The sequence below is a fragment of the Colossoma macropomum genome, unplaced genomic scaffold (genome assembly GCF_904425465.1).
Source record: "Colossoma macropomum unplaced genomic scaffold, Colossoma_macropomum, whole genome shotgun sequence".
Lineage (NCBI taxonomy): Eukaryota > Metazoa > Chordata > Actinopteri > Characiformes > Serrasalmidae > Colossoma > Colossoma macropomum.
In genome coordinates, this window is record NW_023494805.1 from 14,090,562 (window position 1) to 14,115,872 (window position 25,311).

At 37.4% G+C, this 25,311-nt stretch overlaps 2 protein-coding genes across 10 annotated transcripts in view; both read right to left on the reverse strand.

The window, feature by feature from the left end:
* Positions 1 to 874: 874 nt before the first annotated feature.
* etnppl (ethanolamine-phosphate phospho-lyase) lies at positions 875 to 16,189 on the reverse strand. Of its 2 annotated transcripts, XM_036597542.1 has the most exons (13): positions 16,040 to 16,189; positions 14,380 to 14,499; positions 12,120 to 12,279; positions 9,895 to 9,969; positions 8,136 to 8,229; positions 6,769 to 6,885; positions 4,942 to 5,024; positions 3,805 to 4,030; positions 2,899 to 3,053; positions 2,283 to 2,372; positions 1,656 to 1,786; positions 1,477 to 1,547; positions 875 to 1,250 (listed from the first exon to the last, which is right to left on the reverse strand). In XM_036597542.1, the coding sequence occupies exons 2-13, from the start codon at positions 14,432 to 14,434 to the stop codon at positions 1,158 to 1,160; spliced, it is 1,350 nt and encodes a 449-aa protein (XP_036453435.1). In that variant the 5' UTR covers positions 14,435 to 14,499; positions 16,040 to 16,189; the 3' UTR covers positions 875 to 1,157. The 2 variants fall into 2 exon arrangements, with proteins under 2 accessions (XP_036453435.1, XP_036453436.1); XM_036597543.1 differs by lacking the exons at positions 14,380 to 14,499; positions 16,040 to 16,189 and adding an exon at positions 13,957 to 13,979.
* Positions 16,190 to 18,593: 2,404 nt separating this feature from the next.
* LOC118825735 (collagen alpha-1(XXV) chain) overlaps positions 18,594 to 25,311 on the reverse strand; it is a 223,450-nt gene continuing 216,732 nt past the window's right edge. For 4 of the 8 annotated variants that reach the window (XM_036596532.1, XM_036596527.1, XM_036596534.1 and 1 more), the window contains 2 exons: positions 22,212 to 22,250; positions 18,594 to 21,372 (listed from right to left, as the gene is read on the reverse strand). In XM_036596532.1, the coding sequence (XP_036452425.1) occupies positions 21,346 to 21,372; positions 22,212 to 22,250 (66 nt within the window). In that variant the 3' untranslated portion in view covers positions 18,594 to 21,345. The other 4 variants (XM_036596535.1, XM_036596529.1, XM_036596533.1 and 1 more) reach the window with 3 other exon arrangements.

The window sequence follows — 25,311 nt, forward strand, 5'->3', positions numbered from 1 at the left end:
TGAAACTTGCTGAGTGTGGACTTTTGTCAGTCTCTGTACATGTGAACAGCTTGTAGACCAGATTCTGAGTTCAGTGTCAGCTTGTGGAGGAGCACCTGTTGCCAAAGTTAATATAGGTCTGTCAAACCTTTTTCTTGCAAAATGCATCAATGTGCAGGCCTTTTGTAATGTTTGCATAATGTGAACTTTGAAGAATGTTTGATTAGGTTTAGTTTTTACCATTTTTTCCCTGTAAGCAGCATTTTTCCCTTATTAATCATGCAGAGCTACATATTCAGTTCTTAATTGTTCTCTGTTGCTGATCTAGGGATGGCCTCTAAATAAAGGGCCTAGACATTAGTATTTAGTATTAGTATTAGTATTTGCTTATTTGTATTTGAGCTTAATCCGCTACAGAACCTGAGCTGGAGTTTGTGTCTTGAGCCATTTGATGGCATTTGAAAATGAGATATACCTACACTAATGCATCAGAAATTATAAGTGAAAATTTGGCAGCACTTACAATACAGCACTTGTCATTTTACAACAATACTTGATGAAAAACAATAGTACTTGGTGCTACAGTGTAATAATTATGTAATAAAGCTGTTATGTGCTTCCATAATTAACTTGTAGTGTGCTGCAAATATTACAATAATACTATCACTTGTAAGTACTACATAATTACCTCTTAAATTCTGAGTAATTATTATTATTACTACATTGTAGCCCAAAATACTGCTATGCATACCTGGTAGTCACATACGTTACTAAATACTTTTATAACCAATATGCAATGTAATTACTACTATTAACCTATTAAATACCAGGTACCATCCTGAAAAATAGTGCTAAAAAGTGCTACTGAAAACCCTCGTCAAGAAGAGTGAAAACATAATTTTTAGAATTTTATTTTCAGTTGACGTGTTCATTATATTTTAATGATGAATTATTACATAGAAACATAAAATACACATCTGTTACGTCCAGTCACCAACAAAATCTTTTTAAAAATTGTTTTGCAATTTGATCAAAATTATACACAAAGTAACTCCATGTTAAATAGTGTTTGTTTGGATTGTCAAGCTTATTATGAATCCATTAAAACATGGAAATGAATACCAAAACACTGGCCTTGATCTGTAAGCATAAAGTATACTGTTTAAAGTAAGACTCTGTTATGTTCTTCGTCTTTTGTTAGTTTTTGTGGTATGATGAATGTCACTGGTGCCATTTGAGAGGAACACATGTCCATTTTCCTCCAAGATCTCCTGGAGAAAACAAATATTGGTTTAACTGGTATGATTGTACTGAACTGGGATTGGTTATTAGATTACAGTTTAAATAAGGGAAGTGCTGCTAAGCCTGCTATGTCTAATAGGATAACAGTGGAACTTACTTTGTTTATACATTTGTAGATTGACAGTGATAAATACAAGAAAAGAAATATTTGTCTCCCAAACATATAGGATTAGGATTCTTCAACTTTGACCTTACCTTTCTCTTGCTGTGTGCATTGTTAGCATCTTTGTTTGCAGACATACAGAGGCCCAGAGCATTCTCAAGATCTTGAAGTAGAAGCACAAAGCAGATGTCATCAAAAAGGAGAGTATAGAGAAGTAAAATAAAACCAAAATTTTGGCTACCTGTAAAAAAAAAAAAATTAAAAAGACTACCTGTAATAATCTGGTCAATTTTTTCTACTGCCAAGTCAGCATCCTCTGTGGAGAAGCACATGGGAGGTTTGAACTTCAGGACGTTGCGGTGCGGACCATCAGCACTTACTAAAATCCGCTGATCTTTCAGCCTGTGGGGAAAACGTGTTTAGTAAAATTCTGAATTTGAATCTTTGTGCACTGTTTATGTTTACGTGTTGATGGACATTCATATGCAAAAGTTTGAAGGCCCTTGATCAAATTACATGTTTGTTGATTTTCTAAGTGAAACTAAGCTAGCACATCCTCTACAGGGAACAAAAAGTTTTCGGTAAATTTAGTGCACAATTTCTATTTATTTCCTGAGTTTAACATACTGGAAAAAATAAAACATTAAATATAAAACCTTTGCACAGGCTGCATTTTATGTATTTGTCCCCCAATATGTTCAATTCAGCAAATACACAGTGTGCATTAAAGTGTACAGAAATGTGTTCTCTGCAGAAGATGTGTTAACTTATTTTCACTTAGAAAATCAACATAATATGTCATTTGGGGCACCCAAAAGTTTGTATATGATGAATTCATGTTCTTTAACTATAAAGACACTTAAGGCTTCAGGTTATATTGCTCAAAGAGGGTCTTTACCTATATATGACATCCTGAGCTTCAGCTGTCGCAGGAGTTCTTTTAATCCGATCTTTCACCAGCTCCACCCCAACAAAGAGGCCTCGACCTCTGTAAAACACAAAAGCGGTAATCTTTGAGTCATTTGACATTTGGCTGAAACCAGTTTAGTCATGAATCTCTCAAAGAACCTGGAATGATAAGAATTTTCAGAAACATTGCAACTTTAGACAGCATTCCATCTCATTCAACAATGATTGGCAGGTCACATAATATTATGTCTATAGCCTTGTGTCTCAGAAATGGTAACTTTATAAAAGGAGAAATGTTATGGGTTTTTAGACTATTTCTTTTGGTCCATTCATTATGAAATGTTCACACTGTGGAAAGAGCAGCTGGTGTTTTCAAATGTTGAAATAAACTAGAAAAAGAAAGAAAGAGTTATGAGGCTTTAATACAACAGTGATGATTTGTTGGCATTTATGGCAAGAAGACAGAGCTGGATGGTTGTGTACCGAACAGCTAATTATTGCAAAGAATGTCAAACCCAAACTAAGGCTGGTTAACTCCCACTGGAAAAATACATAGTAGGAGAAGTGCTCACTAAGCAGTTGTAAGAACAGTACTGTAATGGGACCTGATGTCTCCAATTAAGGGGTGTCTCTCTTTCAGCTTCTCCAGCAGCTCAATGAGGTATCCTCCTACTCGTAGGGCATTTCCTTGGAGATCTTCCTTCTCAATCACATCCAACACAGCTAGGCCAATAGCACATGATACAGGATTCCCACCAAACTAGAGATACATGCAGAGACAGTCTTTAGTCAGGTTAACATGGTTGAAATGACTTACTGCTCCACTTATACTGCCATGCTACTGTACAGCCATCAATCCTTTGAAGCTGCAGTTATCAGTAGCAATACAAAAACAAGTTGTAATTTATACATAAATTATCTCTAGCTCATTAAAACACAAATTCTGTTGAAAGTTTCAATCGATACCACATTTGTATTTGTAAGCAGAATAGGAGATATATGATTATGATTTGAATTTCATGCAAAGTTATTGCTATGCATACTGTCTTGATTTGTGGAAAGATAATAGGTAATTAGGTCAATGTCACTGTAGGGGTGAACGCTAACTGACAGTTCTTTTAGATCAGCTAACAGACGCCTGCATTGACTAACACTGCTCTGTGTAATGGGAGAGAGGGAGGACCAGCGCACCCACTCAGAGACAGCCAGGCCAATTATGTTGTCTTGGACTCCTGGCCACAGACAGCAGTGGCATTGCTGATGATCAAACTTATGATCTCTCAACGATAGAGCCAATGCTGTTTGTGCTGCTCAGGAGCCTAAGAAAGAGACTTAAAGACTTAAACCTGTAAATTAAATGTAAATGTAAAATACTGCATGACTTACTACATATTTAAATATAAAATTACATAATTATGTTTGAAATAAGAATAAATTCTAAGTATTAATCATGGTCTATTAAGACTTACAAGTCAACTGAAAATTATTTAAGTGTAGACACTTTTTCTCACCGTGTTAAAATACTCCATTCCAGATGACATGAAGCTTTCAGCCACTTCTTTGGTGGTTACCACACAGGACATTGGATGTCCATTCCCAATGGGTTTGCCCATTGTGACAATGTCAGGTATGAAGTCTTCCCCTTGCAGTTGGAAGGCCCAGAAATGGGTGCCAACTCTTCCAAAACCGACCTGCACCTCATCAGCAATAAAGATACCACCTGCCTTTCTTACATGCCTGTAAAAAAGAAAGTTGTGGTAAACACAAATATGGATATGTACTACAAGTGCATTTTTTTCCATAACAGGTGTATAAAAACAGAAACTAGCAAACATTCTCATTTTAATGTTTGTGACATTCATGTGCTTTAGGTACTCAAATGTAAACATGCACTATGACATGCACGCTTACAATGCAAATAGAGCCTTGGTCACTTTTAACCGTCATTCAACTTTTTTGCAAAGATGAAAAAAATCATTACCACTTACCACATAGTAGTTGGCCTTAGATCCAAAAGGTTATTCTACAAAGGTGTATAAACCAAATGCTATGGCACATAGTCTCAACATAACTAGCAAATGAAAACTGACAGAAAAGATAACAAATCAAATACTTTCAAAAGGTAACACACAACTATTGCGTGATTTCTTATGTGGCTCATTAGATAAGAGAATTGTTCAGGCTGTCAAAAGATCTTTCCATGTTCTGCCCACAAAATGCATTTTTTTTATGTAGCACCTGTTGCGAGGTTTACAGAACACTGGTAAACATGTCATACAACCTTATGAGAAATTGCACACATAACTCTTGTCAAAATATCTGAATGTAGAGAGCATTATTTACATAAAATGTTTATTTGCTACATGTATAAAAGGTCACATTGTTAGGACAGATCAGATTTGCCTTTTTTCCATAATTGATATAACATTAGCATAACATGTTCTGATTCTGTCACATCAAATTTGTCACTGTCTCTTCCAACCTGCCTGGCTTTGATTAGCTAACAACATAGTCCAGCTCAGTAGCATAGCGTTCAAACTGGATACTCAACATTATGTAGGCTTGTCCAACCTCTCAGCAATAACAATGAAAGAATGCATTATTATGTCAAGCATAGTTCAATTAAGCACAATGGAATTGGTACATACTGTGCCACTTTCTGGAAGTAGCCCACCGGAGGAATCACCTGCCCTCCGCAACTCTGCAGTGACTCGGCAATAAAAGCAGCAATCTACACAAAAGAAGACTGTGTGAGACCCCCATACCCTCGCTGTGTAGGACTCTGTGTGGCCCATCTGGTGATGCTCTTATTAAGAGCCATCTGGCTGAGCACAACAGCTAGGAAGGACAATATACAGTATTCAGAAAAGAAGATGGAGTACTTGTATGCAGAAGAGAGAGAAAAAAGACATAAGAATATCAGGGTCCAGGAAATAAGGCCCAAATGCAATTCTCTTCATCCATGAGCTCTACAGTCAAATTCAACTTCCTCGCATCATGAGAAGTCAGGACTTTCTTTCTGAAATGCCAGTGTAAACTGAGCATTCATTTTCATGCAACACAGGATTTAGAACCATTTGGAAAATCCAGAGATGTCCCTGCAAATCAGTGAGACCTTTGTACAACCTGGGAAAAAGAAAAAATGAAACAGATAGAGAAAAGGACAGGTTGAAAATGAAATTAATTTTATGATTATGAACTGGAAAGAGGTCATAGGAAGCCACTGAGAAGAAGCACCTTGCAAAGCACACTCTTAAGAATAAAAGTCCCAAAATGGGTTTGGACACATCTACTCACAGAACGGTTTTCCTTAATTGTAGCCTACAATTATACTCAGATTAGAATAACAGTGAAGATATCAGACTACCAAATATCATATGGCATTATGCACTGACCATAAAAAATCAAAACACTAATTTCAAATTTACATGATTTTCCACTTACTCAAAATGGAGGCGATCAGCTAAGACATATTTGGTATCTAAGTTTTGCTTCTTTAATGTAGAACAGGAGCTGCTAAGCTAATGTTGCTAACAAATGCTGAAAGTAAACAAAACCTTTTCCACAAATACATACAAAATCTTACTCACTTAAAATTACATCAGTAAGTTAAGTAACCTCGTAAAAAAGCTGGGCCGGTAACCTGGAGACTGGTATATAGGGGCATGTTTCTAAAATGTCACTATATAGGCATGTAGTGTTAGCACAGTAATACTTAAGGCTCTTTTACTGTCCGAGAGTTAGAAGTTGCATACTGAATAACGATAAACCTACAAAAATTGAGTGTTGTGTTCCATTTTGCAAAAACAGGACAAAGAAATCTACAGAAAGTCATACTATGTTCTAAATCACATCAACTTGTCTTCACAACCTGAATTGAGTGGGTTGAGAGAAGTTTTGGGCATGTATTTGTGGAAACAGTTTGGGAGACTATTGACATCCACTGTTTGTTAGCAACATTAGCCTTGTAGCTCTAGTTCAAAAGTAAAGAAGTCAAATTTAGAACCAAACATATCTTGGCTAATTAACTATCCAAGACATATTTTGTTCTAAATCATGTAAATTTGATTGTTTACTGATCTATTCCTGTAAAAGCAGCCCATTACACGCTCTCAAGCAGCTTAAAAAAGTTTATATATATATATATATATATATATATATGCTCAGAGTTTGTCATCTGCTGAAAGTAGAAAACATTAATTTACCATTTCCAGTTTAGAAATACGTTCATACACAGGCAAGAACTGAACAACTTTTATTTGTTTAGGTAACAACTGCTCAAGCATTTAAGCAAAACCCTGTAGATAACAATATCGGTAAGATACGTACTTAATCATGTGGTTCCAGACCTTTGACTGATGGATTATATTTAGAGATGTCTATTCTGTATTACTGTTTTCAACATGGTTTGTTTATGATAATTTTCATAATAGGTCAATTTAACAGTTATTTTCTAATATGCATGTTGAACATACCTTACATCCTTTTGCATGAGCTTTCTCAATGATGCCTTTAACGTCATCTGCATAGGCAGTAGCAGGATCTGGATGGTCTTCCCTGTATTTTCCTCTGTAGATATCTGGACTTGGAGCCTGAGAATCACATATTATTTTAAATGTGACAATCAGCTCAGAGGTTTCTAAACTCCCAATTCTGAAAACATCCTCATATTAAAAACACATAAATTATTTGAAAACTATTATAAAGTGCTGTAGCTCTTTTTGGAAAGCAGACCTCAGAAAACTAAATCATTGTTTCAGCTTAATTTAACCATGCTACCCATGTCCATTCAATCAAATAGAGTCAGCATATATGTTAGTTCAGCATAGTTATAATTGCATTCAATATATTAATTTATTATATTAAATATATCAATATATTTTTAGTCAAACAACCCACTTTTTTTATTTTTTTCAGTACTGAGACATCTTTGACACAGGGAGGAACGTGGTGTTCCACTTGATCACCCAAGTTAAGAAACTGGGAATTGTATAGGCCATGCAATATTCAGATAGTGAGCAGTGGAGCAAGATGAACCTGAGACCAACCATCTGACAACCCCAACACATACAGCGTTAAGATTAACCTAACTGCTGTTTGTGGTTTAGCACTCCAGAAAAGGACAGTAATTATCATGACCACACTGTAAACCTGCTGGAGATGCACTTAAATACTAAACATTCCAAAGTTACAGCTGAAATTAAAAGGATGTAACTAGCATGGCTGGAACATTTGGTATGAGTGTACAGTCAGTCTCAATTAAATATTCATTCTGGTAACATATGCGGATTTGGCTTGTTAAGTTGAAACAGTGCTAGATTTCAGTAGCTAGACAGAACTGCTGGGTCTTATGATGACATATTACTAAACAATACTTTCTCAAGGAAGAACAAGGAAAGAGAGACAGAAACAGAAAGAGGGGGGAGAGAGAGAGAGAGAGAGAGAGATGAAGGAAAAAGAGGGGGCTAGAGAGAACAAGAAGAAAGAACGAAGAAGGAGAAAGTTAAATAAAGAAGAAAGAGATGAAACAGAGGAGAGAAGAGAGACAGATGAGACAGAAAAGAGAAACAGAAAAGAGAGAGAGAGAGATAAGGCATAAAGAGAGAAAGAAAGGGGAGAAAGAGAGAGATAAGGCAGAAACAGAGAAAGAAAGGGGGAGAGAGAATAAGAAGAGAGAAAGGAAAAAGAATGAGGAGGGAGAGAGAGAAGGAGGAGAGAGAAGAAGAAGGAGAGAGAGAAACAGGGAAAGAGAGGGCAGATAGAGGAGGGAGAGAGGCAGAATAATGAAAGGTGAGTAGATCAGTGAGTCAGTGAATGGGTGTGGGTGTTGTTCAGTACTCACCACGTGCACGTACTGACTGTGCTCAGACTGTGCCAGCTGGTGAAATTTGTAGGGGCTGATATCGATTAGTGATGACACATGGCCATGATAGGCACTGCAGGAAGAGCACAATGGACATTGTCAAGCACTGAATGCCCAACTTGTAAATAAACAAAGGAACAAACAGTTACTGTGTGAGGCATGTGAGACATCAGAAGTCAGAGGGGGCTTGGAGTCTTTCATGCTGTGATTGTCCATCATTCTGTTACATTTAAGGATGAGTTTGCATCTTATTTGTTTCAATCAAAGCAGCTCATGAGCATATAATCACACCTGCTTCACACCTGGAAAAATATACTTCAAGAAGACTAGTATCCATTTAAAGCCATAAATTATATTTATTTTCTGGCCTTAACAGTTAGAAGTTTTTACTTCTGTTGCCTTTAAATTATGCAGCAAAATATGGTGACGCTTCATTTTAAAGCAACACTATGTAAGATTAGGGGATTTGGAGACCTCTCTGGTGAAATGTGTAATTGCACACAATATATGAAAGAACATTTTGTGACATCGGTTGTGCTTCGGAACCCCACAAGTGGATAAAGCTGACTTTTGCGAGTGTGTTGAAAGAAAATTCAAAGAGAACTTAGTCAAAACTTGTTGAAGGACGTCTTCTGAGGATGTGAGTGAATTATCTGGTCTGAAAAACTCTGTGCCTCTGACTTATAAATGACTATTTCAGTCTTTACAGGGTGACTCACAGCGGCACACATAGACCATATTTTAGTATGTTCTTTTTTTCTCCTGACTCAGTAAAGGTACTTCTTTCAGCTGCTGCTTTTAAAGTCCACTACAAATGCTTTGCAGATGTTTACCATGGCTTTGACCAAAACAGATCCCTACGTCCTTAATAGTATTGCACTATATGGGGGTGAACTGTTTAGTTTGCTAAAAAAGCAGTAAAAATGCATGATTAAAAAAATTTAATTTGGACACTTTCTTATCATCAGCCTGCATTGGTATTCACCACTTGCATAAAAAAAACAACATACATTGCTTGAGCGAGGCTGAAGTTACCTTCTCATTTGTAGGCATACACATGGACTGTAACTGTACAGACCTGCAGTTTTATATATTTGTTTATTTTTTGGCATTATTTCCAATGTTTCTCCCCAATTGGGTCTTTTTTTCATAGTGCTTCTCCAGAAAGTCTGTTAAATTTCATTTTCAGTGGCTTGCAGTTAACACTATCTAACATTCCTCCGTCCGTTGCTTAGTAATAAAAGATCAGTGGTGCAGGTTGGTATACATTCAGCTGATGTGACCTACTGTGTTCACTAGAAATTAGGACTGCATTGTGGGAGACTGTATTGCCCTCAAAATCACTCAGAAATTCGAAATAGCTATTTTATTTAATACTGCCTTAAAAATACACATAGCCCCTGTCTTAGAGTTCAAATTTTCAACAGAATTTGTGCATTAGTGAGAAATAATGACTATAAAATTACAGCATGCTTTCATTTTTGCCAACGACTTCCATGAGTTTAACTGTGTTTGACCTTCCAGAGTGGTTATTGGACATAATACTGCACACTATCAATTCATATCAGTTAGTATGACTAAATATCTGATTGAGTTCGTCTGTAGTCAGCAGCAGACACAAGACACTAGGTAGAGTTAATGTGTAAGCTGATAGCTCAGCGCTTCTATGAACCTGGTTACTCTTTAGGCGTACGTGTAGAGAGAAAACAGACAGAGACGCAGTGTGGTATTGACTTACTTATCCAGCGTGATGATGTCTTTGTGACCAGTGTACTGCCAAGCCAATCTCAAGGCCAGGTCGTTGGCCTCAGAGCTAAAAGTCAAAGGGCAAGAATTAGGTTTAGCTACTGAATCACCATGAAACTGGTTCATATTCGTCTTTCAGTCAGAAGATAGCCGTTTCCTTTCAACAGGGCAACATTAGTTCAGCTGGACTTGGAGCCTGAACTGATCTTTCACTTAAACTCAAGAGATGCACCTGTAAGTTCTTCAAAAGAAGATTTTTATACAGAAACACAGTCATGGTCCTGTGCCAGATGTTTTAAAGCAGTCCAGTCTATAGATAAAGATGCATATACATCTGTCTTTTTAGGAAGAATTTTCTGGTGCAATGGTGAAAGAGCTTAAAGCTCATTCTTTCACACCTGTAGGTGCATCAGTAAAACATAAAAGGGTGACTGTTGATTTATTCTTTTTTCTATATTACCTACTTTTAGATGCTGTGCATTTGTGCTACTCTATAACTAGCTTACTTATCTTACATCATAGCCCTTGCATTAGCAGGCCAGCATGTCACAGATAGGAAGAAGTGTGCAATATGGCAAAATATAAAATCACAATATTTCAAGTCATTTTCACAATAAACAATATGTATCACAATATTTAGTTTTTCTGAGGTTTGATATGTTGGAATAGACAAAAGGAATCCATTCTGGTCATGTAAAGAGTTAACAGTCTGCACTGTATTAAATTTAAGAAGATGAATGATGCCCTATTTGTAGGGAAAATGCAAGTGGTCGGTGTTCTTTAAAAGGCAATTCCACTGATTCTTATTTATTTATTTATTTTTAAAAAGAAACTTACTCAGAATTGTTCATAGTGGTGGTGATATGCCCTTTCCATTGTATTCATGATGAATGGAAGAACAAAAATGCTCCAAAATGACTCAGAAAAAATTACGTTTCTTTAACTTCCATTAAAAATTAAGAAAGTATGTCCTTCTCTTGTAAATTTTGGAGACAATCACGTCAAACCTCTCCGAATGAATTTCTGAATGAATGAATTATGCAGACACTTGGAATTTCCATGATATGTTCAGAAAAGCTTATTGTGATTTATCATGATGATAATAAGTATTGCCATACTGTGCACCCCTGCAGATGAGTGTATTCAGAATGTGACTAACTTTACCTCACCGAATAGTATTTATGCTTATAGTCATAGAAAGTAAAAGGAGCTAAACAGGAGGTGGAATTTCACATTTTGTATTTTGCACATTCAGTTCTAGTGAATTCTACAGAACAAATATATCAGATCATCTTTGAAGACCTCAATCATGTCTGGAGCTGAGCCTACGCTGTTCAGAATATGTCAAAGAGGAACCACTGTTGATTCTCTAATGAGCCTTTTAATTGAGTGGGTTTTAAAGAACTGTAGAATCTAAAGATTCTTTAGGGAACCAAAAGTGGTTCTTCTACAACAATACGTCTGAGAACCTGTTTTGGTGTGAAGTATAGGAGAGTGTAGAAGAAACTCATAACTGGATTCCAGTGAAGTCTTGCATCAGAGAGGACAGGAGCAGCTGCCTGTCCTGCACGTGTTTACATTCCAGGCCATACTACTGGGAGTTGGCTGGAAGCCATAAAGTATGGGTGGGAGACGTGCAGGTGCTCAGCCATTGGCTGTGAGTTAATCCGGTTTGCTCTCATTGCACTGTGAATCTATTTTGTAAAAATCTGTCTGGCCTTTGGATCCCCCTCAGCACATGTAGATGTTCTTGTTAGGAGCTGGCATTTGTATTGTAAATGATTAGCATTTCTGTGTTCAAGGTGAGCTATGAATCTAAAATGCAATTGTTCTTAACTCCCTCAAATCCCAGGTTTATTACATACTATGGGTTATTATTCAGTAACTACATGGACTTCAATGTAAACTGAGTTATTCTTAGGTTACAGAAGTACGTAGTAAAACTTTGGACCTGCCGGTGGGTCCTGGCCATTCAAGGGGTTAAACTATTTCTGTAAATGTATATACTTTGAAGCAGTGGTAATGAAAAAAACTTGCAGGACCAAACTGCAGGTCCTATATGGGCATTTGAGCAAACAAGGTCTGTTTTTTCTCTCTTAGGAACAGCTATCTCAGTCTATGTCTTGGTAATGGATTTTCAAGATGCTGAAGCTTTGCATTCTCATAACATAAACATATGTGCATTCTCACACTCACATGCTGGGTAACTGGACCTACCCAGAGTTCACAAAGTAGCAGACTGAGAGTTTTTCAGGCAGGGTGGCCTGGAGGCGCTGAGCATACTGAACAAGGTTGTCATGCAAGAAGCGTGAGTTGGTATTCAGGAGCTCCATCTGCTTGGCTCCAGCGCTGACAACTTCTGGATGACTGTGTCCCACTGAGAGATGCAAACAACAGATGTCAAAAAGCTTAATACTGAAAGAGTAGAACATAGAGATCAGAGATCACTTCTCCACCTAGAAACATGCCAATTAGACAGCTTGAGGAATTATGCACAGAAATTTAATTTCTGTTTTCACTTGACTAATCAGACAGACACTGACATAATTTTATGTTGATAGAATTACACTATATGGGCACACATATGTAGACACCCCTCCTAATTATTAAGTTCAGGTGTTTCAGCCACACCCATTGCTAACAGGGGTATAGAATCAAGCACAGAGCCATGCAATCTCCATAGACAAACACTGGCAGTAGAACGGGTCACACTGAAGAGCTTAGTGACTTTGAAGGTTGCACTGTTATGGCATGCCACCTTTGCCACAAGTCAGTGTGTGAAATTTCTGCCCTGCTAGATCTGCCCTGGTCAACTGTAAGTGAAATGGGAGCATTGAGGAGCAACAACAGCTCAGCCACGAAGCAACAGACAAAACAAATTCACAGAGCGGACCGCCGAGTGCTGTCCTCTGTTGCATCACTCACTACCAAGTTCCAAACTGCCTCTGAAAGCAACATTAGCACAATAACTGTGCATCAGGAGCTTCATGAAATGAGACAGACCACTTGCACACAGACCTGAAATCACTATGCACAGTACTAAGCGTGAGTGTAAAGCGTGCTACCACTGGATTCTAGATCAGTAGAGGCATGTGTTCACATTTTGGACAGCTACATGCTTCCAACTTTGTGGCAAAAGTTTGAGGAAGGCCCTTTCCTGTTCCAGCATGACTGTGGGTCATTTCACAAAGTGAGCACCATGAAGACACAGTTTAAAGAGTCTGGTGTGGAATTCAGTTGTCTGCACAGAGTCCTGACCTTAACCCCACTGAACACCTTTGGAATGACCTGGAACATTGTTTGCAAGCCAACCCTTCTTGTCCAACATCAGTGTCTGACCTCACAAATGCTCTTTTTTTTGACTGAAAGAGCACAAATTCCCACAGACACACTCCAAAATCTTGTGGAAAGCCTTTGTAAAAGAGTGGAGGCTGTTACAGCTGCAAAGATTGGGAGCAACTCCATAGTAATGCTGGCAACCAAAGGTTTGAAGATACCTTGCATTCTTCTGAATTTTTAACATTTTTTTCAAAATATTTGCTAACATAAAACACGCACTCATTTAAAATAATGAGTGTTACAAATACACTCATTACAAAATTAATACAAATACAAAATTAAGTTAACTTTCCAAAACTACAGATAAAAACAGATCTACACTACAGACTCTGCAGAGTCTTCTGTACTGCATGTCCATCAGTGCATAAATAAAGTTTATCAACCAATTTTTTCCTACACATTGTTTTCTTTTGTTTGTAGGCAAACAGGAGATAAAATACACCATCCAGCAGATCCAGTCAAAGCAGGAGTTTAGCTTAAGAAACTCTCCCACACCGCGTTTAAAACAGGACTGCTGACATAGTGTTAGTGTGCTACAGCTTTCTAGCAGGACCAGCGCAATTTCTGAAATACTTCAAAACATTTAGACTTCCACAAAACAAGATTTCAAGCAATATATATCACCAGTAAGAGCATAAACTAAAAGCACCTGCAGACAGTAATGAGAAAAATGGTCACAGGTCTATACATACACATAGTAAAGACTTCCACTGACCTTTCATATAGTTCATACAGTGGTTTACACTGTAGATTATTCATCCATTTTTTCATTCTGTATGTTTTTGATGGTTTTTCAATAAACATGTGGAAAAAGAATTAATATTATTTAATATTTCTGTTCAGTAACTGAAATGTATTACTTAAAAGCTGAGTTTGTGCTGAGTCAGATGATATAAAACACTTTTAGACAGTGTACTGTATCACAACTTTACAGTTAAAAACAACAAGACAAGTGACAAGGCAGTCACTTAGCTTAGTCCTTAAACGGTTAATAATATGTGCAGTAGCAACTTTAAATGCTGTAATAAATGTCAGGCCTGGGGAACAAACCTAGCCTTTAATAGACGCTGATTTACAGCTCATGGTGTGAGAGGAGTGAAAGAAATTACAGCAGTCAAGGCAACATGTCTGTATTTACCATGAGCGACATTATTGATGCAGTCCAGGTATTGCTCGCCCTTCTCGTTGTACATGTACTGGCCTTTAGCTCGAACAATCTTGATGGGGTCATGGCTGAAAGAAGACCTTGCAGGAGGGTCTACACATGAGAGAGGGAGAGAGAAAGAGAGAGAGAAAGGGAGGGAGAGGGAGTATCAAATCACTATTAAATACCTCAAGTTTTTTAGGAACACCAAAGTTATTATATGATAGGGTGTAATTATTTTTTTTAATCTTCATTTCCTTATGAGTTAACTGCGTAATGTTTTACCACATTTCAAATTTGATGCATGACGGATAGTTTATCTGCATTCAGTGTTTTACAGCTTCGTCAGTCATTAAAGAATCATCTACAGTGAGAGATGCATGACTCAGGATTTTCCGGAGCCGACTCCGACTCTCGACTCCTACTAGTGGAATAAACGGATTCGACTTCTTGACTTCATTAATTTAACTCCTTAATTTTAACCATGAAAGCATTTGTTGATAAAGGGGTCCAGCAGAGAATAAACCATCCTTAACATTTCTGAGTAGCTACAGATTATGGTAATGAAAATGAAGCTTATGTCACATAATGAGGCGGGAAGGGAAACTCAGAATGATGTACTGAGAAAATCATTTCTGTAGTCAGGACTCTTGGAAAAGGCACCAAGTGGATGTTTAGCTTGTTCCTTTATTCACAATGCTTAAGTCTGGTTCGTATTCGCCAGCTTCTTATTCGACTTTTCCGGTCCACCTTAAGTGGCACAGCTTTTACCTGAATGGTGCGCCAGAATGTAACTATGGTGGAACGTAAATTTAAATAAAGAGTAAATCTCAGCTTCATCCTCTTTTCCACAACGCTCTGTGAAAAATATTGTTTGTTTTTGTTTTCCATTTTTGTTCCATGTACCGACTCTGATGACTGGACCCTAATGAAGAACACGAGGAGTCGCCGTGCAGGACGAATCAGAATGGTTTTGTGCGGCTGGTGAGCAGCGCTGTTTAAAGCCGATGATTCACGCTACTCCAACTCAGACTCTGTCCTGTGTTACACACTCCTCCGTCAAAAAGCCCCTCGAGCCAATTACATTGAAAAAATAATAGAGTCGAACAATCGACTCCAAGCATTTTGATTCTTAGGGTCATTGGCCGAGAGTCGACCCCTACTCTCTGAGACGTGTCGGAGTCGAAGAAACGATTCTTTTGGAATCGACTCCCCATCACTATCTACAGTTCTGTTCATCCTTCTGAACACATCTAACATTCCTTCATTTTTACAACTTCCCACTAATTAGTTGAAAATTGTGTAGTCAAATTAGACTCGTGTTTTAACAAAACATATGTTTTGTGAATGTTAGAGTATTTAAGTATTAAAAAGCCTTAAAGTTTGAAATTACACACCGGAAGATCAGACATTAAAGTTTTATATAAAAATTCATAAAATAAATTTACTGTTTAATGTAGATGTAATATGTACGTTTTGTGTGAAACAGAGGTTCAGTTTAGTACAACTGAATGTGTTCTTTCTGAACAGATCATAGCAGTTTTAAAGTGGTTAGGTTTACTATCTCTAACCTCTCCAGAGGACAGTCGTGCTAACACACACAACAATAAATAAAAAGGAGTAAATGGAGCTGACGCTGAATAATATTTCTTACCCAATGTGCTTCTTTCTCAGATCGATGGTTTTCTGTTTACTGAACACTTCCGATGCCATTTGTGCAGCTCTGAGTCTGAGGAGAGCGCAGCAGCTCTGTCTGTCCTCCTGTCACTCACTGTGGCTTCTTTTGGCTGTGCGAAGCTCTACTGGCGCTGCGCGCTCCTCCTTCTCCACCGCCAATCAGCAGGGGGCGCTCCCACCACCCCCACACAAACAAGCGCGCGCGCATGTGAGATCAGGTCTGAGGAATCAGGTGTCCTCAAGATGATGGAAAACGATCTTTTTTGACAGATTTGTCAGATTCTCACAAAGAAAAAATAAATATACGAAATATTAAAAATCAGCTTTGATTTATTGAAAAATAATAATTTATAGATGTTGGTTCCTGGGGATGAGGTTATGGTTTGACGGATGTACAGCACCAAGCTAGTTAGTAATAGACCTACAAGCAAAACAAATATCCCACGAAGACAGTAATACAAAGTTGTGTGTGTGTGTCCATATCTGTGGGGTAGAGCGGAGGGCTGAGTGCCAGGCCAGCACAGAGTTCGTTGAACTTTAAAACTAGAGTTTAATGTGTTATTTGTGTTTGCAGTAATCTGTAGCGCAGCACTGCATCTCAGCCTCATAGGTTTGACAGAATTTTTGATTTTATATTGTTTTCATGCTTTCATGGACCAATGTTTCCTTATTACAATACCCAGCAATGGCCACCCTCTGCTATTTGGCACTGGGGAAAAGCATAACTTCGCTGTAAGGCAAGCACCTGATCTTGACATCAGAGAGGTTCTTCCAAATGTTATAACAGTTCTCTCTCTCTCTCTCTCTCTCTCTATACATATATATATATATATATATATATATATATATATATATATATATATATATATACACACACACACACACACCACACACATATATATATATATATATATATATATATATATATATATATATACAATTCTGCAAAGAAGAGTGGGCCAAAAGTCCTCCACTGCAATGTAAAAGACTCATCACAAGTTATCGCAAATAAATAGACACACATACATTGATTTTTAAAGATATACTATGTAATTGTTTAGATTCATTACCTATGAGTTATCTGCGTAATGTTTTACCACATTTCAAATTTAAGGCAGTTCTAGTAAGTTTGTCTACATTCTCAGTGTTTTACAGCTTTGTCTGTCATTAGGAGTCGTCTACAGCTATTCTGGACACATCTAACATTTATTCTATTATACACTGAAATGCCGATGGTTAAAAACTACGGCCATTTTGTCAAAAATAAATAAATAAATAAATACTTGAACTAGAAAGTAGCGTCGCTGTAACTTAACTTTTAGAGCCGCTGCTGGGTTACTGCCTGCTATAAAGACTCTGGTGCCATAAATGGACCCTCACAGTCAAAGAATTATCTGCTGGTCCTCCTCACAAAACTTTGTCTTTTGTATTAGACAAATCGTGGCTCGCTAAAATAGATAGAACGTGATAGAAAACATGCTGAAGATGAACGGCAGGGCAGTCAGTTTGTTTTACTGTGACCTCAGGCGTCCCCTTCGCCCACTTGGTGACCCTGCATGGTCTCCATCCTGGCTCTCCCTTACGCCTTTTACACCTTGGATTGCCGCCGCCCCTTGAGGGATGCTACTGAGCATGCGCCAGTCTTCACACTGTAGAGGGCGCGTTCACGCTTGCGACTTAACGAGCTAGCTAATTGGCTCGTTTCATTGAGTTTCAGCTGACTCTAGGTGTGGTAGCTAACCTAGCTGATTAGCTTTTAGCTTGCTTCCTCATGTGGCAGGTTAATTCTGCCGTTTGAGTTATTACTCTGCAAACACAGTGACGTTGTGACAGTGTTGTGACAACGTAGATGACCTATTGTTTTGGTGCCCACAACGTTGTCACAAAGTTGAAATGTAATTCCTCAGAAGGTTGTGACAACGTTATCTGACAACATTGTGACAACGTAGTGGCAACGTTGTCAGTAAGTTGCCGCAACCTCCTAGAATCCTCATAAGTTCTTTTATGTTGTGCATGGAACTTCATGGAATTTTGCTAAGTTGCCTACAGGTAGTCATATCGTATGACAAAATTACTGAATAGTGAGGTTGTGACAATGTTGTGACAACCTTGTTCAGACAACGTAAACTGCAGTAACTTTCGACAACATTGTAGCAACGTTGTAAGAAAGTAGACAACATAATGACAGCGTTGTGTGTTTGCTGGGTTGTTCATCCACTGTAATGATGATTTGAAGACAGTTGCTACAGTTATAGGGCTGCAGTAAGATGTTTGGCTTCAGCAACGCTGGCTCTCTGACTTCCTTCTGCACTCACCAGCTTAAAACAAGTGCTTCAGAAAATTACATCCTAAAGCAGTTGTATTTTCTCAGAAAGTTACTCCAGAAAGGAAGGTCTCATTCTAAAAACTACTGCAGCAGCTGTAGTAAATTTTTTTTTGACCTGCTAATCGTCCCGTTAATAGTACAAATTCCTGTCCATTTCGAATCGTCTCATCGTCTCAGGTAAGGAACAAAACCACTGCTGCAAGCATTTGGAGAAAAACAGCTGAATTTATTTGGCTCCAACACTACTGTCACATAAAACGTGTTTGAAATGAAGTGTCTTGAGCCACACTTGATAACAATGCAAAGCAGTTTTCCAGGAAAGGAATAAAAAAAAAAATCAGTCATATAAAATAAAGTAAAACCCATGTAAATAAAGAGAGAGAGAGAGAGATTGTGAAGTGTGTTTTGTCAAAAACACATTTCGTCAGAAAGAAAAAGTGAAAGAGGAAAGTGATGTTGGAATAAGAACACATCCATAAAGCTTGATTCTGCTAAATTATCAGATCCATAACATACTATACCACTGTGTTATGCATCGTTTACAATAACACCATCAACATATCACTATAAACTGTAATTCATTGCAAATGTGTGTTTGTTTCAGGTTTAAACAACTGCTTTTAGTCTACTTCTTTCTCTTTGGAGTTGTAGGACCTAAGTTTAACAAAGAAATGCTGTAACACAGGATAACTAACTTCCTAAAGAAACAAATAAAAAAGTGAATTAAAGATCAGGCAAAAAGTCCTGGACAATTCAAAAGTAATAGTTTATGAAAAAGTGGAATTTTCAAAACATTCTGACACTTTTAAACAAAACAATAACAACAAAAAAATGTAACTTCATACAGCACCAATGATGAAAGTACAGAAAATAGTTTATTGAAAGAAAATTAGTTTAAAAGATGCATTTGGCTCTCATGCACTTGAAATGAAATGACCTAAGTAACAGCTCGACGAAACAGGATCGTTTCAGTAAGTGTAAAAACAATAAATGGAGACACACTTTAATACATATCAGAAAATATTTAATTAATGATGGCTTGATAACGAAAGCCTGAAAAACAAATGTCAAAACTATGTAGTCTATATGTATGAACTCTGAGCCTCGTTCATGCCCATACCATACTTTATTAAAAACAGAGGAATCACCAGTGCCAATGTAAAAGTGATTAAAATATTATTATAACTTACAATAAATGTGTGTAATTGACATTGACGCGCATTTGTATACTGAATATGGTTCACAAATCATTACATACAAGAGAAGTATAAATTGCACTTTTTGTCAAATGAGCAAATATTTAACTGCACACGCATTGTCCACTATACATATATTAATCTACATTCAATGTAACAAGGATTATGAAGGTGGCAGGGCTATATTACATCTAGCGTGTGGTATATTCTTGCTTATCAATCCAGTTTTGATGTGAAGAGTAACAGCGTGACCAGAACGGCTGTCTAACACAATTAACTGTGATTAAGTGGCCTAATGTTAACGTAAACTGTGGAGTATGGTGTAATGTAACAATGTTAAAAAGTGGAGATTGGACAAAAAAGTATCCTTAATACTCATCCTTAGCTGGCATTACTTTTCAGTGCAGAACTCCACCATACATGTATAATACTGAAAGGTATAAAGACCTTCAAAGCTACCCCAAATTACAATACAAGGAATGCCTCTTTTGACAGCAATATGCTTAAGTATAAAATTAACGCTGCATTACTTAAAAGTATAAAAGCAAATGCAGATTTTTTCGGTTAATACAGACTGTATATACAAACAAAACAAAAACAACCAAGCTGCCTCATGGCTGCTTCAGAAAATGAAATGCCCGAAAGAGCCCCCACAAAGCTATTCCAATAAACAATCTTAGATTCCGCTCAGTCAAAGGCAGTTTAGGCTGAGATGAAGCTCTCAGGTTTGTTGACTGAGTCTGGAGATCTGTTTCTGTCGATAGTCTCCTTTCGCCTTTCGCTCCATCTTTTCAAAAGATATATGTAGTTTAAACGACTGAAATGTCACCAAAAGACTAATACTAAATGACCAGGTCGTTCCAAATGGCTCTGGAATGTCACAGCACTCACTGTTATCTGTTGCACATAACGTTGCTGGTAGACAACGTTAATTTGGACAAAGAAGCTTTCTATGCTGTTTGTGTTTGATAGGAAATATTTACATGAGCCTACATGGCACACAATGTAAAATGGTTTGAAGCAAATAATAAAGAACCAGAAGCACCTTCTTGAATGGAATTTGGAGAGACATTATCATTACTGCTAGCTTCAGCACAGAGGTGTGCATTCCTTGAGAGGCAAAACGACCCTGTAAGCAACTCTGACTTCTTTTTGAAGCCCTAGAAAGAATATAGCACTTCAAAAACAAAGAAACTCTTCTATTTCAGTGCCCTCAACTGCTCTTGCAGTATGAACAGTATGCATTACAGTCGTTGCAGTTTTGTACTCCATTATGAAACATTTCCACAAGTCAAAGCACAAAATGTAAAGTTTTACAGTAAGGGAATGAATAATAAGAGGCTTGAGGCACCAAAGGCTATAGTAAAATAAATCAAATCATCAACAAAAGTTAAAAAAAAAGTTTAAAGAAATGTAATCCTGTTGTTCTCAGTAGATCAGTAGCCTCTTGCTACAGCCTGTAGCATTTCCGATGGTTGTAGAAAACTCTTCCCACTTGTCACACCCACTCCAAGGAACCGTGAGGTCCAAGCAAGTGCATTTGGGCCGATCTGTCCACTTTAGTCATGATTGTACTGAAGACCAGTGCAGCAGCTGCCCCTTTTTTCTGCTCACTCTATGATCAAAGTCCACTGGTGGTCATTCACCAGTTGAGTCACCCAAGTGAAGTACAGAGGCGCTGCAAAGGCCAGGTCAGAAACTGACCTCCTTACAATAAAGCAAACCAACAATTGCTTTTTCTACTTCGAGATAAATCACTTCTCAGGCCACCAACCAAGGTGTGACTCCCTTTAGAAGATGACAAAAAAAGCAAAGTAAAACTTTAGGGACGAAAATTTGTTATAATACAATGTGAGGGAAAGAAAAATACAAAAACCGACAGCCAGTTAGTGTTTTGCAGAAGCCATACCAGTTTTGACCACACCGCCAGGTGATATGTATACACATTCATGCTTATTTTGGCTCATGGAGACAGTCCTTAGTCTTTTAAGCTTGGTAGTACAGCATGATGATGAGTGATGAGTTTTCAGATATCTACAGCTAGCTTCCAATGTTGCCAACCAGTCCTCATCTCTTCATCGCCTCCTTCTCCTCCGCACCCCTTTAGTCCATTTCGGTAGCCACTCTTATTCCGAGGACCATGCACAGCTGCCCTCATGTGCAAGAGTTTATTAGCTGGTGAAGTTTATGAACTCCACTATTACTTGTATGAACGTGACACACACTGCCATGACCGCACAAGGGTGAGTGGAAGCAGCTGTGTGTGAGTCTGATGAGATTTGTGTTTTTTCCTTCAATGTACACACACATTTATATTCATATTCATTTATATTTATATTCTTTTCCACAATTAAAAAAAAAAAACTATAAATACAAAAATGAAGCATTATTTACAAATTCCATGCGGTTTGAGTTAGACTGATCACTGTAAGAGAAACATAAAGGGGTACTGTAAGATAACATACGGATACACAGAGAGGTTCACAGCTAACACAACATAAAGCATTAGCCACCACACAGTGTTACTTGATGTGCATGTAGAATGTAAACCTCATGCAGGACATCATACCGCTTCTGAGGTGTTTGAAAACAGTATTTTAACATAGACAACATCTAATTTTACTTACCTTTTGCCAGCAGCCAGGCATTGGTAGTCCATCTGGACCCTGTTGTGGAGGACAAGTGAAAATAGAAAAGTTAGCACTTCTTTGATCAGACTATTTTAAACCAGTAGGGGATGTCCACTACATTTATGGGTTATTCCACTTCACCATGGGCCTGGTCTGGCATCTCGTTAATTTCCAAGAAAAAAATTTACACAAACATGGAAAACACTGTGCTCCAAACAGTTTTCAGGCATGGAATTTTTTAGCGTCGAAACTGAATCGTTTTTTTTTGGTTAGTTTTTTTTTTTTGGGTTTAGGTTTTATGTAGCATTCCTACATTTCCTACGTATACAAATTATTTGTTGGATAGCACTATGAGGGATTCTCTGCATAAGATGAATATCAATACAAGAATACATTATATGTCAAAAGAGATATACAGTCCCAGAAGAATTATAAAGCTGAATTTAAAGCAAAATTTGAGGATCCAGTGTTTTTGTATGTACTAGTAATACATTTCTTCATATTGTGATTGTTAATCAGATACCTCATGTTAACAAAACTAAATGAATAAATAAATAAATAAATAAATAAACTGTAATTTTTTGTAATTTTTTCCCTTTTGGGAACATCAAAGTAAAAAAAAGTCCTCAAACATGGATTTCAGTTGTAAAGTCATTATAAAGTCAAATTATAGCTTAAAATATTGCATGAAAAAACAAATGTCATAAAAATACTTGATGCAAGTGTAGGAATACATGATCCCTAAATTTTACAAAAACAATTTGGAAAACTGACTGAAAGATTAACAAAGATTATAAGCTCTGACATAAAAGTACAAATTCCAGAAAATTAGCCCATTGTGGGAATTGAAACATTATTGTTAATAATAAACTAGTTGATTTTAAATTAAATATTATTCTTGTGTTATTCTGTTTTTCTGTTCCATCCTCAATGAAATTATATATTAAACATTCAAGAAGTGTTTGAGGCAAACCTTACAAATTTCTAAATAAAAAACTTTTGTAGCACAGTTTTAATATGTAACATAGTTGCATAAGTTAAAGAGAAGTTTTGCATGATTTTTTTTCCATGATGTGCTCTGCCAAGCGCCCGATAAGCTGGTATGGAATAACCCTTATGTCTGTTAGTCTTTTCAGAGTACTTTTTAAAACATTACTTATTAACTACAAGAGGCCCAGAAGACCCCAAAATACTGACTTGCAAATATGTCAAATGTTATGTTACTGAGTGTGATAATGAAGTCAGTCAAAGGTGCATGCGATGACACTGAACACGTTTTACAAATAAAACATACCATACACTGATAAATTCATTCATGTCAAACCAAACCATTGTAATGGTAAAATATGACGTAGCTTATTTCCTCAGATATACAATAATAAAGAATTTTAATGATATAATGTATATAATTGTGAAAATGGACATGCATAGACAATATTTGAAGGGTTTCATTCCAAAATGCATTATAGTCCACTTTCATGAATTTTCATGATTTGCATAGTTGGGAGTGGGCTTTAAATATACAAGACAAATCAATGCTATTTTAATATTAATACCACCTTTATGAGCAAAAAAAAAAATGTGTTGTCTACTATACCTCATTACACATGTAATTGTTTTCAAAAACTGGTTATAAAAAAATGATAAATGCCATTTTGGAATGAAACTCTTCATTTATAAAATATCTCAATTTTCTGAACATCTCTATTCATGCAGATTTAAGAAATGCAAAAAATCAACATTTGGCATCCAAGTCAAAAATCATGTTTAACAGTAAAATGTAACCAACTACACAAAGATATTAAGATAAGGATGTAAAAAAGTAGCACATACTACTTAACTGTTTTAACAGATACTTCAGTATAAAGAGTGTTGATGAAATCTTTAATCATATTAATTAAAGAGACAGTGAGTTATTACTGGAGACATCAAGTACTGACTCAAAAAGAGTTAAACTACTTAAAAATTATGACTGAGGAGCCAAAATATGAATATGCTCTCAGTTCAGCCATCAAGTGCCCAATTGGAACAGGTAGGGAATAAGTAGGATAGGAATAGGTTGACAGACTAAAGTGTGAAAGGGAAGACACTAAGAGACCTGTAACATATAGCTTCATAGCATGGAAAACAGGTTAGTTAGTGTTGGTTATGGAACCTGGAAAGACATTCCAGCAAAATTAATTTACTTGAATTTTCACTTGGAAGACTGAAGGAAGGAGTCACAGTTAGGTAAAACGTTAATTCTTAGGGAGTTGATCTTGATGTTTAGCTAACGAGATAATAACAAGTATAGTTTGCATATTCAGTTAGTGGGATGTAGAAGGGTCATTACTGCTGTCAGCTTGAGTTCTGCTATAGTACTAAATGACAGCTTGTGGGTACATGTAAGAAAGCAAGTTAGAGGAATACTTCAGCTTTTTAAAACCTAATCTCTATCTGCCCCATCTGTTGTGTATGATTGATTACCATGGTCACTTGGACGTGTTTCTTTGTACTAAGTAAAAGAGCAGAAAATGGCCTCCTTCAACAGGCAGCTGTGGAAACTGTTATAGAACAGGTTTTCTGTTCTTTTCTAAGAACAGGTCGTTATTGTCCATGGTAATCAACAGATGCTGCAGGTAAAAATTACACTGAATCTGGTGAGCTGGATATGCAGGACAGGTGTCCGGTGGCTGAGTAATGGAGCAGTTTACCCATTCATAAGCCATGCATGGATGTTTGAGTGTAGGCTGGCAGCCGGGCACTGTGCCATGACTGCATTTGGCAGCTACGCTGTGGTGGGGGATGGAGACATGCACAGGAGAGGATAGGAAAAGAGGATACTGTACCAATTGGCACGGGGCATCCAACCCATCCAGACCAGGCTGGCCTGGCTCGCCCTTTTCACCCTTAAAGCCCCGGAAACCCTGTGTCATAGAAATGGAACTGGGAGTGTTACTGGGATAGAGGCTGCAGGCGCCCTTCCGGCCTCTCACTGCGAGGGCACGGCACAGGGCAGAGAAGAGTGACCCGGCTGGTGACTGGCAACCGCCAACCACAGCTGCATTTACATCTCAAATGTGGAATAAGGCATTTTGCTTAACTGAATATTGTGGTA